We start from the raw sequence: 16,014 nt of genomic DNA, 5'->3' as shown, positions 1-16,014 counted from the left end.
CTAGTCCAAAAAACCAAGGCTTAATATCAGAAAGGAAAGAACACTAAAAAGAGCAGAGAGAACAGAGGAAAATTCTTACAGTTGAGCTTCTTCGTAGACCTTTGTTAAATAGGACAAGAATCTCAAGGTCTGGGTGGTTCTTACTAAATATTATTCTTTCAAAGTGTTAAAATGTAGCACAGTATTTTGCAGACACCCCTATTTCACAGACACGGTATTTTGCAGACCTTGACAGGAACTCAACCTGTTTAGTGTAGCCAACTGCAAAGAACAAATCAATGTGTGATTAACCAAAAGGCACACATAAGCAATGGCTAAGCCTCCCTTCAGGAAGACAGAGCTTTGGATGTGAATCCTCTGTCCTCTTTAATTGCTGCAAGTAAATAAGACTACCTAGCCCACATCTCATTCTTAAATAGAACACCCAAGGAGAAAACCCCTTGAGTTTGGTAACACCTTTACAAATATATCAAAAATACAAGATCTTAAAAGCCATGACCATCAAATTTAGTAATAAAAGAAAATACGTTTTGACAATTTGAAAAGACTGGCTTAGAAGATCAAGTACCAAAACCTGAGGGAAAATGATATAAAGTTTATAAAGGACACCATGAAAAGAGAACATAACATGATAGAAAATCTAGTTACTCCTCAAAGGGGGATAAAAGTCAACCAGCTGGCTAGAGAAGAGTCAAATTGGTGTGACCAGAGGTTAATAACACTGAGTCTTTTAAAAGTGACCAGCATCCTGCTGTTTTCTAAGGTCAGAACCCTGAGCAGGTAGGGTGGGAAGAGGGTGAGTCACATTTAAGGATGACCATGAACTGGAGGAGCAGTGTGTATAAGGTACAAATTGTTAAGATCCTTATTCTTCACATTACTACCCACTGGAAAGTATCTACTACAGAGAAGCACTGAATTATCAGATGAACAAAATGATTCCTCCAGAGGATTTCACCAGCCTCTGCCCACGTCAGTGCGTGAACAATAGACCTATGAACATATTAACAAAGGTGACTAAATAGAGGTTCTCCATGACCCCAGAAGCATGATTTTCTTTCACCACATCGGATTTAGCTATTTCTGCTGCCAAATAGTCACCCGGCCAGCAGTAGATATAATGCTGAATCTTCAATACGGAATCACACTTCAAGGAGATCACCAGCCACTTGTTGGCAAGTTGATTACATTGAGCCACTTCCACCCTGAAGGTAGCACTAATCTATTTTTATTGGGGTTAACACATACTCTGGGTACAAGTTTGCTTTCCCTTCTACTGTGCCACATACAGCAGCATGAACTGAGGGCTCAGAGTGTCTGATTGATCATCATCATCAAAAAATTCACATCTCTTTGCATCAACAGACCCACTTTGAGGCAAGCAGGTGTGCCAATGGGCATGTGAGCATTAGATATATTGATCCTACTACAGATAGCATTACCCACAAATCCTTAGCCTAATAGAACATTGGAATAACAAAAGCTAAAGCACCAGCTCTTTGAGAGATTGGAGAGCTATTCTGCAATATGACGCTGAGTTTCAAGGCAGCCCTCGATCAGTGATGGACAATGAGTTTACAGATTTTTCCAGCTCCTCATGCCTCATGTGGGATAATTCCAAAGGATACATTATCTGAATCTCAGAGTTAACCAGTTGCATTAAGCTCCAATGGCCCACAGTAGTAACTGGCTGCATGCTGACACCTTGTATTGGCTTCCTTCCCTTCCCTGATTCACTTTCTACCAATATTTCCTGGAATCGCCTGCACATAAACTGCTTACACACAAATCCTCATACTGGAGGTGACTTTTGGGGATCCAAAACCAAGATACAGGAATTCGAATCATGGGACAGGGATGGAGAGGATCTAGAAGAAATTCTGGTGCCTCTTCTTCCATTGCTATCACACCAGGTTTGGGGGCACAGAGGATTTTAGCAGCCTCATTCACGGCTGTCCCAACTCTTATGACTCCCTGCACACCTCTCTCAGGAGAGAGACTCAGTCACTTACCACTGTGTTACAGAGACCATGCTCTGTAGACCGTACCCAGGATGTAACAGGCCCCCATCCATACTTGTGGCTTGGGGACGCCAACTCAGAAATTAAGTATCTCCGTCACTCCCTCTGGAAATGCAAAATTCTAATGAATCCTTGTATAGGTTTTTTATATTTCTTTATTCACAATATTTTCTCAAGATTGAATGAATAAAGAGAACAACTCTTAATATGAGTTGTTTGAAGCAATTTGGTGCTAATGAGAACTCCCGAAATAGTTATTTCAGAGTTTGTTGATACGGCACAAACAAGGACTTATTTTTTAAAAACTATGAATAGAAAATATAGACACAATTAGACATGACATGTTCTTTTCTCATTCTTTATTTTGAGAAAATGTAAAAAGATAAAAAATTGAATACATTAATATAACAAGTTTATTGTACCAGTAATTAATTGTTTATATTTTTCATAGTTACTTTGGCATTTTTATTTTTCAAAAAATAAGAAAAGTTACAAAGATGCCAGTGTTGCAAATGAAAGCCATCCACTTCTGCTCACCATCCAGGTCCATTCTCTTTTCCAGGATCAACTCTTACTAGAATTAAGTCTGCCAGCTCTCTTGTCTCTTCCTCGTTTTCATCCTAAAATAAAAGAACTCAGAAAACATTTTTCACTTTCATTTGAAATTGTAACGAAAAGCATAGTTTCTGAAAGACAGACCAAAGACTATTGGGAAAACACGCTTTCCTTACTGAGACATAGTTCCCCACTCCTCCCCACCCACTCCCCGTCATACCATTTCCTGCTCTGAAGCAGAAGAGTCAGAGAAAACAGAGAGAGCCCAGATCAGAGCAAGAGACTTCTCACCCTGTGGGGGAGCTGTCAGTATGAGGCTTGCTGCCTTACTGTGGACACTCCTGATCTCCACCCATTTTGGTAAGGAAAGTGTAGGTCTTTATTTACAATGTTATCGAATGGGGCTTTGGAACAAGAGAAGATGAAATAGCACAGGAACTGTATTACCTCACACAGCCCAGCTATGGGGAGCCAGAAGGCTGATACGTTCCGCCTAGGATTTGGGTCAAGAAGGGGATAGGTGGGTGGGCACAAGTACCAGCTGTGAGTCCACCTGCTTTCTCTCTCTGGTGTCTTACCCCACTGCGGTCTTTCTCTCCTCTTTCCCACAGAATCCAGCGTGGCACAGACAGTCACTCAGCCTCAACCAGAAATGTCTGTGCAGGAGACAGAGACTGTGACCCTGGCCTGCACATATGACACTAGTGACAGTAATTATTATTTGTTCTGGTACAAACAGCCTCCCAGTGGGGAGATGATTTTCATTATCCGCCAAGAATCTTACAAGCAACAAAATGCAAAAAATGATCGCTTCTCTGTGAACTTCCAGAAAGCAACGAAACATTTCAGTCTCAGGATCTCAGACTCCAAGCTGGAGGATGCCGCGACGTATTTCTGTGCTTTGATGAAGGCACAGTGAGATAAATGACAGGGAGAGACGTACAGAAACCTCAGACCTCAGCGCCTGTGTCGGCGCGGGGGAGTGGAGGAGTAGCTGAGGTAACGAGAACAAAGAGAGGAGATCATTGACTTCTCCGGAGAAAAAATATTTTATCTGCCTATAAGAAACACAAAAAGGAAGTCTGTAGGCTGTAATTCTCAAGATAGTAATAAAAATACTGAAAGTACACAATGCTTTACGGTTTTACAAAGACCTTCATGTGTATTTACTTTATTGAACCCTCACAACTCTGCGCGTTACATAGCATAGGTCAGAAATTCTGTGTCGCTGCTATCTAGCGATTCTCATAGCTTAGATTTAAGCCATACTCTAGAATTCTGTCTTAACCGTTTCACAGTGTAAATCGCTCTAATTACTATCCATCTATGAATCCACAATTGCATCAAAGTCAACATATCCAAAATTGAATTTCCTATCCTCCCCACAAATCTTTTTTTTTTTCTTTGTTTTTTTCCTCTTCCACCTTCTATCTCCACCCTCTGCTTCACAACCTAGGTTATTTGATTTTTTTTTTTTTGGTAGACATCTTATTTCTTACAAAACAGTGCAAAAACTGCACTGCATCTATCTCACTGTCTCCCGATTGATCTATCTAAAGTCATTCTTCTTGACTTTAATCTAATTTCACCTGTATTTTTAAAAAATGTTTAACGCACCATTTGTCCGATCGACTATGAGGAAAGAGAACAAACAACTCTCAAATACTCCATATACTGCTAGTCCTCATCACCAAATACTTTAAAAAAAAAAAAGTCTAATTTCTGGTAATGCTATAATTGCTTCTGATGAGGCAACCATTTAGAAGAACCAGGTCTAAAGGATGTGAGGTGGTGACTCTGGAGATGGCAGAGTCACCACCTCACATCCCCTGAGAAGTGAGGGATGTCCGGACCTGGAGATGATTCCACCTTGCTTACGTTAAGGGGGAAAAGTTAAATGAAAAATAAATAAATAATGTCTACATTTCTTTTTATGTCCACAATTCCCCTAATACATAGTTTTTACGTTAAGACCCTTTCTGTAAAATTTAATTCCATCTGCCCGCATTGAGTGAGTGGCAGAGCACTGGGTAAGGTACTCCATGACTGAAATAAGTCCAATGAGTGGATTCCAGAGATGAGGTTGGAGAGAGACATGTTCAGAATGAGTGGTGGAAGTAACCGGGGTCAGGAGAAGCCAAAGGCGCCCCAAGCTAGCCTGATGAGGAATAACTAAAAATAAGCATCCACAGGAATACCTTGTCATCCTGTCATCCCTCAGTTATCAGTATTGGCACAAGGGATTTAGTGCCGAGACTGGAGCTAGAACTAGAGCTAGTGACATGTAGAGGATCTTTTGGATTTCCTGTGGCTTTTCCAGTCTTCCTTGAGAGTCCCTCCACTGCCTGACATAGGCCCAGTTCGTCACAGCTTTGGGTCCTTCTGTGAGTCCCCTTGAACAATTTGGAGGCAGCTGGAACACTCCCCTCTAGTTTCATATATTACAGCCCCAAGGCAAGTTATGCCTCCCGTGTTCCCCAAATCCCATGTACTCCTAAAACTCACTGTAAACACACCCCTTCCAGCCTCGGCTCCTAGAACACCACTCCCCAGCCCAGGTCAACCTACAAGGCTCTTGCTTGTCTGGTAAAGGTGATTAGAAATGAAACTCAGTGAAAGCATCACCTCTCATACAAGTCAGATAGCTCTGGGCCATTCAAGTTTTACCCTGTCTTTTACCTCTCAAGTCCAATTAGTCAGTAAGATTTATAGATTCAGACCAGTGATCAAGCCTCATATGCTTCTTTCCACCCTTGCTTCTGGTTTCTTTGTATAGCTCCTGTCATTAGAATTGATAAATAATCACCTATCTAGTCTCTCTGTCTTCTGTTGTGCTACCTTTCAAACACTACTTCACACGGCCACTCAAGTGACTGTAATAAGAATTATTATTACAGTAATAAGAACCAGATCATGTCCATTCCCCCTTCTATAAAGCCACATTTCCCACAGAAGCAACCTGTGATTATTCAGAATGTAAGTCCCCATCAAAACAGAGACCACTCCAAGGATACAAACTTGCAGTTACAAGATGAATTAGTTCTGGAGGTCTAAGGTACAGCATGGTGATTATAGTTAATACTACTGTATTATGTACTTGAAAGTTGCTAAGAAAGTGCATCTTAAATATTCTCGCCACAAATAAGAAAGGGTAATTATGTGACGTGATAGAGGTGTGGGCTTACACTGCAATGGTCACCATTCTGTAATGTATAAATGTATCAAATCAACAGGTTATGGACCTTAAACTTACAAAATGTGGTATGTCAATTACATCTCAATAAAGCTGGGTGGATGTGGGAAAGGCAGGGACCAATACAGTATCCCCAGTACCTACTGTGCCTGACAGGGTGAATGATCAAGAACTATCTCCTGGATGGATTAATTACTCCCCCGCTGAGCAATTCAACCTCATTTGTTGAATTCTGTAAGCTACCATCATTTCAGCACATGAAACTGTTTCCTGCCTCTATGCCTTTGTGAACGCAGTTCCCTCAGCATGGAATGCTCAAATCCACTCAACCACTTGGCTATTGTTCAAGATGTTCTCAGGTTTCCCCTCTTCTCTGAATCTTTGTTCTGACCCTCTTGCCCAGATAGAACTGACTACTTCCTCTGTTTTAACCCTATTTACCCCTTAACATATTTCTAATGTAGCAAACCTAACACTTTATGGAACTTTTTAATACATTTTACATGTATATTTGTACATGTATTTTTATATGAATTTTTTACTATATCCCTACTAAAATGCAAGCTCTAGTTGTCAGGGGCTGAGTTAAATTCATTTACTAAATTGTATTTTGAGTAATAGTAACTATAACATTCCTTAATGCACAGTTATGAATTTTTTAAGTTTTTCAATGAAGTTAATTAATTGATGACATTTTCCTCATTAACATGATAAAATGAAAATTGATCATTTTTATTTATACTGCCATCATTACAGTGATGTTAACTAGGGATTCTGGGCTAACTCAGAGGAAACCAAAACTATAGGGTATATAGAAAATTAATAGTAATGACAATATTATATTGGTAATAATAATATTAGTAGTAGCTAACATATTGAGTATGTATATGAGCTCCATATTCTAATGGGTTCATAACATGTATTATTTTATTTTGTAGTTTCAATAAATCTATGTTGTAGGTACTACTAGCATATCATTTTATATGAGGAAATTAAAACTCCGAGAAGTTAACTTGCCTAGAATCACGCATCGTAGACATGGCTCATTAATCAATGGACACTTCACCTCCCCAAAGAGTACCAAAATGCTACAGCCTCTCAGTCTCATTAATTTGATAAACACATAAATAGAATGTGAGAAAGAAATGCTTGAAAATAGTGCTGTACTGAGCATATACTTGTAACTTGTTCTCACTTTTTCTAGGGTAATGATTATATACTACCTGATTTTATTTATCTTTATTAATGAAGATGAAAGTAAAATGAATTATTATCATTATTGATTTTTTTGCATAAGGAATTTGTATCTTTTAAACATTAGTTTATAATTATTTGGTTTGTGACTATCCAATATTTTAAATTTCTTCAATGAATTTCAGGGGTTTTTTTCCCCCTCTTTGATCCTGCCCCTCCTCCCACTTTTATTCCTGACCTATGGATGTTACCATTTCCCCTTAAGAATTAGATCTCTGAAGGCGGGCATCTCATTCTACACACTCACTGGCATGCACCCGGGGGCCTGGCATTCCAGATATGTGGTCTGTGGCTCCACTTGGGATGTGAACGCAGGACCTTCTGAATGTGAAGTAAATGTGCTAACCACTACACTATGGAGCCACCCTGCATTTCAAGTTTAAAATACAGATTTTGGAAGAGGTGTTATTAAATGTTCCAAATGCCAGGCTGTGTAACTCAACAAAGAACGCAGGAGTGTAAAAGGAACTTCTAACCTTCCCAAATTATCATAGGAAAATTCTTTTTTTTGGAACTTTTTAAACTTCTTTTTCATATGGCTGGGTGTTGTTATGAATGTTCTTTTTCGATTTTGTCCTCCAGCAAAAGATTAATAGATTCTGAATATTTTCTTACATAAATAAATAGTTTGTCTATAGCATAAGTCCTGTGGCTATAAAATTTTACATCTTTGGGATATACATTAGTTCATCTGATCAATAAATTTTGCAGGTGAGCATGGTAAGTATATTGTTACCAAGCTGGGGTTATTATAAATAAAATTGAGACATAAAAAATTTTTACATAAATCTATATGCAAGTAAAAGAGAGCCCAAATCTAAGTAACTATAGCAAAAAATTAACAAAAAAAAATTGTTGGCTAAAAAAATCTGAAAAACCCAGATTAACTACTTTCTCAGGAAGGGCTGGATTTGAATGCTCAAATGTCACCAATAACATGTCTAGCCCTTGATTCTTCTTTACTCTATTTTGGCTTTATTCTGAAGCACAAGTAGGTCAAAGTGATGACAAATATACCACCAGGAGCCCCAGACTTAGACCCTGCTGTATTAGTTTCCTATTGCTGCTGTAACAAACAACACAAATGTAATGGCTTAAACAATACAAATTTATTATCTTGTCTTCTGGAAGTCAGAAGTCTCACTGAACTAAAATCAAGTGTTAGCAGGACTGTGTTCCTTTTGGATTCTCTAGAGGAGGCCAACAGAAATGCTGAGCCTTTTCTAATTTCTAGAGGCTTCTGCACTCCTTGGCTCACGGCATTCTCCCATCTTCAAAACCAGCAATCACATCACTCTAAGCTTTGCTACTGTTGTCACATCTTTCCTGACTCTCTTGACCTTTCTTCTGTTTCCCTCTTGCAAGGGCCTGGTTATTACATCTGGCTCACCAGATATTCCAGCATAACCTCCCCATCTCAATATCCTCAATTTAAGCAAGATCCTTTTTACCTTGTAAAGTAACATACTCAAAGGTCCTGGGGATTAGGGCCTGGGCCTTTTCTGGAAACCATTATTCTGCCTATCAAACCTGCTAACTTACCAATTCCAGCAGAAGGAGCAGGCTTCTTTCCCCATAATTCCAGAAAACATCCTGGGGCTCACTTTGCTTAGATTGACTTGTTCAGATATGGGAAATGGGAAGAGGTGGTTTACCCAAGGCAAAGCCACGACGCTATTAGGAGAGGAATGCATAATATATAGGCAAAAAAAAAAAAAAACCAAACCAAAACAAAACAAAACAAACAAAAAAACCCCAGATGACCCCAATACCATTAATTCCCTTTCAAATTCCTTTTGCCATTAAAAAGTAGTGGTAAATCTACATATGAATTCCCTATGGATATTTTGTTTCTTATTAAAATGCTTTGCTAACTCCCGTATCCTGCTTCGGTTGTTAGCAAAACCAGCAGCATGGAGCTTTACTGCCCTCTCTTAAATCCTTTGTCTCACTTCTCGTTGGCAGCTCCATTCTCTCTGCGCCACCAGAAATCAGTACTTACATTGACTACAGCAACAGAAGTTTAAACCTCTTTTGACAGAAGGAAATCTTTTCTGCTTAATGAAGAGTCTTAGAGAGATAACCTCCTCTACAGTATGTCATAATTATATGTCATAGTTTCTTGCACAGAATATCTGCAAATTCAGAAAGATGAGTGATATCAGATCTAAAAGTCACTTATTCTGTCTTGCTTCATTCAGATTCCATTTTAACGGGAAACACTCCCCGTTGCATTAATTTCAATTTATACATAAACACACATTGACAGTAATTCTGCATTGTCATCAAAGCATGTTCACGTTTGTAGACCCATCATTGCATTAGATAATGGTAGTCAGACTTTGGAATACTATAAAACCTTCACATATTTTTAAGATACTTCTAAAATATTTTATCATTACTTTAAATATTTAATTAGTTGTAAAGATTATAATTTCCACTGTATTATAAATATTGACATTTTCAAATAAAAATCATAATAGCTTTTAAATATATGCAATGAAATCTCAATATCGAGTGATTTGATACCATCAATATTCAATTAAAATTCATGAACAAACTTCATTAACAATTGAAGATTTTAAATTGCTTCTTTCTTTCCTTAAAATCATATTTCCATTCAACTTCTCCTGCAGAATATAATATATTTTTCTTTAAAATTCTTTTATCGATTACCCCAAAATGTCAGCAATAAAGACACATAAAATTTTTAAAATTTCCTCTGACCACATTGTAACTACACTTATGAATGGTGCACATTTGATAAAAACATTTTAAATATATTATAATTTTAAAAAGTTTTTAACATAAAAGGCAACAATTTTGGAAATAAATTTCTAAATAAAATGACTGAGGTCAGATCTATAATGCTTCACTTAAAGGAGCCTTCCCTGGCATCCGTAAAAAATACTCCTTTTCTTAATGTCCTAGAGGTTTTTAAACCTCAGAGCAATGTTGCAAAGAAAGATTCCTTCTTGTTGGAGAAAGTTGGGAGAAAGACAGTTGTGAAATGAGAGATAGGAAATAGAACCACAGTCAAGGTCTCAGTCAGATTATTTTTAAGAAAAAGTACATAGAGAAGTTGAAGATCTAAGAAATTGATTGCCTTCAAATATATATCTGTTCCCATCTTTGAAGATCACTGCATTAGACAGCTCTGAATATTACTGATTCATTCTCAGCCTGTCTTCATTCAGTAACGAGGTTCGAGGGAAACAGCAGGAAATTTGAAGAAAGAACCTGAGTTTCAATAAACCTAATAAATCTCCTAAAACCTGTTTGACATTTCTGGCTTGGAAGAATAGCTACTGATGAGTTAGAAACTATGGAGATTAAGCTCTTGCATGGCACAGTCATTTGAACCATTTATCTTTATGTCAGGGAAAGCAGTTTCAAATGCCATGGTCATTCATTAATAACATTGTGAAAGAAAAGACCTAGTCTTGGGGAAAAAAAATGATAATTGGTAGATTTTTTTTCTCTATATTGAAAGATCATTTTCTAGTAGGCACATACCTGGCACTCTTGGTGAGTATAACTTTGTTGTCACAGCATATTTACCTAGCAATCCATAACTGAGAAAGGGCTCATATGGTTTACACTTCTGTGTGTTAGAGGTTAATCTAACAGAAATTGAAGAGGTGTTATAAGTTCATATCTTGAAAAAAAATTAACCCCAAATTGGTGTATCAACTCTACCAATATTTTATTTTGCTGTTTGTACATTATCTTTTTTCTAAGTAATTTTCAGGTCGAAGAACTAAAAGTTAAAACTGTAGGCCATTTAAAATTAACACTAATGATAGCATTACATATAAAAATCTACAGTTTCTTTCAAAGGAATACTCATAGGAAAATGTTAAACCTTGAATACATTTATTAATAAAGAGTATAAAAAGGAGCTTTATCTTCAAGAATTTTTTTTAAAATAAGCAAAATAAGCCAAAATAAGATGGAAAGCTCTAATAATAAAAAATAGGAACTAATTTAAAAGCAAAAGAAAAATTAGAATTTATAAATAAAGCCAAATGGTCTAGAAAATCTGTTAAGAAAGAGAAAACATGAATATGTAACATCAGTAATGAAAAAGGTGATGAGAAGAATAGAAAACACAAATAAATAATAAGAATATAAAAGTTGATATAACCCCATCTAAGGAAGGAATTTTTAAAATCATCAGTTAATACTTTGTGTAAACACATCTTAACAAATGGATGATTTTTAGAATATATAACCTTTTCATTTGAACTTTTGAAGTTTCGAAAATTTTATATTATTTTATAATTTCAAAGTCTGCATCAAGTCATTAGGAAAAAAGTCCTTAAATATGCCTCTTCCACCTCCCCAGCACACAAATAATACATATTTACCAATACCTTATTTCAACCTTTCATATGCCCTTATCTTAAAAAAAAAAAAAAAAGTTACATTCCCATTGTAACGGGCTGAATTGTGTCCCCTCAAAATTAACATGCTGAAGCCCTAACCTCCAGTATGTAAGACTGTGAATGCCCTTGAAGATAGGGTCTTTAAAATAGTGATTTAATTAAAATGGGAACATTAGGGCAGTCAAATCCAATTTGACTAGTGTCCTTATAAAAGAGAAGATTAGGACACAGAGAGATATACCAGGTGTGCTCAAGCACAGAGGAAAGATGATGTAAGGATACAATGAGAAGGTGGCCATCCGCAAGCCAAAGAAAGAGGTCTGAGTAGAAAGCAAACCTTCTGACACCTTGATCTTGGACTTCTAGCCTCCGGAACTGTGAGAAATAAATTTCTGTTCTTTAAGCCCCTCAATCTATGTTATGAAAACCCTACTTTATTTTTAACAAATACACCAGATGTGCCTATCACAACAGTAGATTCCAGGAAATCAAGCCTGATTTAAAAGAAAGTCCTTGCTTTCAGGGAGCTGACGGTAATGGGATAAACACGTGCACTCTGACAATAATACCATGTGATAGCGGTACATGCGATAGTGCATAATAATATGTCATGTATTGAGTTTCTGATTGGTGTTAACCTTTATCTCAAGTTCCCACTTGGCCATTTTCACTTGCTACATCACTATCATCTCAAAAACTTTCCCAATTCAGGTCCCTCTTGAAACTTTTCAGTTTCTATAAATAACACCACATCTTTCCTTTATTCAGGCTTGAAACTTTAGAGTTTATAGTCAGACACCAATTTTTGTCCGTTTTTTCTTTTAAGTGCACTCTGATTCATCCTTTATTTAGCAGTCCCAGGACCACCACCATAAGTCTTTTGATTCCTCTCAATTCCTCTTGACAAATTGAAAGACATGTTCTTGCTCTCTGTACTTGAATTCTCTTTCTTTCCCTTCTCCCCTGTCCTCCAACTCCCCAACACCTCTATACCACTGCTACACTCTCCTTTTTAAAATATCTTTTCATTATATCACTCCACTATTCAAAATCCTACAACAGTTTCTATTTTCCTGCAAATATAAGCTCATTTTGACTAGCTCTGTGACCTCCAAAATCCGCTCCTCATTTGACCAATCCACCCTCACTCCCAGAGACTATTTCCAAATCTATGTTTTCTTTTATTAAGATCAATCTTAACACTTTCTCATAAACATATTATCCTTACCCCCAACTCTCTACGTTTCCTGAAATGACCATCTCTCTCTCTCCCTCTCTCCCTCTCTCTCTCTCTCTCTCTCTCCTGAATTTATGTAGAATCTATACCCACGCCCAAAAAAAGATGTACCCCTTTCACTGTTAACTTTTGCTCTATGCATTGTACTTTAATCTTCCCAACTTACAACTCCATTAAGACCAACTAAATCTTGTGAAATTATTTAATACTCCCAACCCATCTTTTATCACATGACTCATTACTTGGTAGGTGCTTGGTACATACTTTTGACTAGAATGTCTTTTTTATTTCTTCTAATGTCTTTTATGTTCTCCTCAAGGAGAAAAATTGGTGTTAGATGGTTCTTAGTTCTGGACAGTTTATGCAGAAAATGGAATTTCAATGGCACCTTGCTTGAGACAGTGCAGGAATGAGTTTAGGATTTTTAAAAGTAGAGAAATTATGCATCGAAAGCTGTCTGATACTGACCGCAGTGAACGTAATGAATGAAAAATCACTACCCCTAAAACCTAATAGGAGCCTGTTACACATGCACAGAAAAGCAAAGGACTAGGCATTTTCCCAGTAGTTAGACAGCTAGGTTGAATCCCACTCCATTCCATACCAGCTGTGTGATCTTAAGCTTATCATTTAACACCCATAAGCCCTAGTTTCCTCTTGTGTAAAATACAGGTGTTTGAGTATTAAATGAGATTATGCGTTCAACTAGCATAGTGCTTGTATATAGTACAGCTCAATACATATTAGGTATTAATATCATATTTTGTTCTTTTTCTACAACTTTGTGTAAGAGGTATGTGAAGAAGCTGTGATGGTGTTCTCCAAGAGTTAACTTGATACACTGCTAGTAGGAAGGTAAGATGGTTAATAAACAGACCCGGCTCATCCAAAGTAGCTACTCATGTTTGGGGGAGTCCTAAAGAAATGAAAACTTTTCTACCCTCCCAATCTCCCCCCCCTCACCCACCCACCCACAAATAGTCCACGCAATTGAGACAACCCTGTTATAGTGGACATCTACTATTCTATACACTCAGAACAGCAACTTTTTCCTGGTGAAATATAAACTCTAACCATGTGGTCCGAATGGGGGCTGCCATCTTACTTATGCAGCTACCTTAATTACTCGTGAATGACCCAAGGGTGAACACCTACCCAAATGAGCCAATCATATCATATACACCCTGCTGCAGTCACAAATTGAGCCCATGGAGGAAAACTTGACTCAAGCTAAGGTAAGCAAAGCCCTACCCTGGAATTCTTAAATCTAGAACGGGAAAGAAAAGTCTGGTTTTTCCTTAGTGGCTACACCGTGAGATGAACTCCAGCTAGAAAATGTTTGTAATCATGCCTTTTGCTTTATAGTCTCAGTGAGTGAAGCTGATATACAGAGGGAAGGGGAAGGAAAGGAGATTCCTTGCAGGATTCAGTTCCCTCATATCCTGGATATTAGAAGCACTTATATACTTCTGCACCTGCCAAAGTTGTAGGAGCCAATGCTTGCCTAAGCTTATTTGAATTGCATTTATGTCAAATGACAGATGTACTGACTAAATCAATGAGACTTTTAAGGATTAATTTGCTAAGAAATTTTTAGAAACACTTTGTTGGCTTACAAAAAGCAAGTTATCCTTGGGTGCACAATTCTATAGTTTACTTTCTCAGTAATTTCTCTAAATATCCTGAAGGGGGCACTGTTTCCATTCTAATGCACAAAGTAAACAAAATTTAAAAAATAAAAAGCAGGGGTTGGGGTGGACTGAATGAATTGCATGAGATGATTCTAATTGGCTGAAACAATCTGTTGAAATTGTGTTTCTTAGGAAAAAACTATCGTATTTGAAGATCCCTGGCTAGTTTTCAAGGCACCTAAATCTGAGTCTTCAGTGACCTGGACAGAAAAAAAAAAAACAACAACAACAACGAAGGAACTATCAGCAGTGATTCTGTGGTTCTACTAGACTGTGAGTTGAGTGTTTGTTGGAAAGGGAGCCATGAGGGCAAAAGAATTGTGATACAACGTTCAGGGGTAGAGACGAGATTTAGTGTGGCTCTTGAGGTTCACTGGGGAGGAACTAGATTGTAGGGATAATCAGTGAACTCCTTCTAAAATGTTCTTTTTGCACAGGGTTAAGTGGAGAGGTGAGAGTGGTACGAATCACTCCAACCCTGAGCACCCACGAGGGAGAAGACTGTACTATCTACTGCAATCATTCAAGCATTGCTTCAGACAGATTGCATGTTGCAGACAGGATCCGGGGAAAAGCCTGAGATTTCCATTTTGATGGGTGTCAAATGGAGTAGTGAGTGAAGAAGGAGAGACGATTAACAGCCTCGCTTGTTACCAGAGCCCATCGCAGCACCCTGCACATCACAGCCTCCCGACGAGCCCTTTCTGCCACCGACTTCTGTGCGGTGGATGCACAGTGATCCTCCCACGCCTTCAGTCTGTACCCAAACCTGCAGCTGCAGCGCCAGCCGGTGCTGCAGAGGCTACTGCTGTGAGGCTTAGTTCACTATCTCTGCACCTCTTTCTGCAGAGAAGATTCTGAAATAAATGCGAAAACATGGTGTTTTTACTTTTATTTTCTTTACTGTGGATATTTTCTTAAAAAGTAAATGGAGTCAGGGGGGAGAAAGTCCTACACATGTCTTTCTTGAGAATATGGAGTCTCATCCTTTACTGCTTCATAGTCGAAACCCATTAGATTAGTCCTCCATTACAGAACGATTTTATATTTAATGCCACTGTCACAAATAATTCTTAGGAAATATGGAACCGTTCTTTGTTTTATAAGTAAATGTAACATATAGACTCTACCAACAGAGGACAAAAAAATGCTTTATAAAAGAATATTAGATGAGAGCCTCTTTGTGCGTAGTTTTTCCTACTAAAATACTGACTGCAGTAGTAGGCAATATTTATTAGCTCTAGATATCTGTTTAGCAAAATGTGTGGAGAGATTCTTATTATAGGACTTCAAAAGAAAATTAAAAGGCTAATTGAAAAGACCTGAACCCTCACTGTTGAAAGAAAATCTTATACATATACCTAGTTTACAATCCCAGAATACAAATACTCTTGTGTCTCTTTTATTTTTCTAACTGTTAGAACAACTTCCTGCCAAATATGCAGGAAGTTCATTATCTCCCTCTTCAGGCCTTCCCCATGCCCACCCATAACCTATCGAAGGGTTAGTCCAGCTTCTGCACCCAAGCGGCGAACCTCCGCCTTGACACCTGCTTAGTTTCTTGCTGACACCCAGTATCCCCCGCGAGCTGAGAGGGAATGCTGCATCCCTGCTGCTCTAACCCCGGAAGTGTGACCCTACTCCAAGGTCAGCTTGGCCAAGGCTGCCTCATGCC

General features: G+C 38.0%; 2 gene segments (V, D, J or C); both read left to right on the top strand.

Moving 5' to 3' along the window:
* The window catches only part of LOC107506178, a 492,806-nt gene that overhangs the window by 256,632 nt on the left and 220,160 nt on the right, over nt 1-16,014 (top strand).
* LOC107503896 lies at nt 2,820-3,509 on the top strand. The segment is given in 2 exon segments: nt 2,820-2,936; nt 3,188-3,509. Coding segments are annotated over 2 exon segments (357 nt in total).

This window comes from Rousettus aegyptiacus, unplaced genomic scaffold (genome assembly GCF_014176215.1).
Source record: "Rousettus aegyptiacus isolate mRouAeg1 unplaced genomic scaffold, mRouAeg1.p scaffold_m13_p_3, whole genome shotgun sequence".
Classification (NCBI taxonomy): Eukaryota; Metazoa; Chordata; class Mammalia; order Chiroptera; family Pteropodidae; genus Rousettus; species Rousettus aegyptiacus.
The sequence above is the reverse complement of the archived record's forward strand: the minus strand, read 5'-3'. Positions and strand labels throughout refer to the sequence as shown.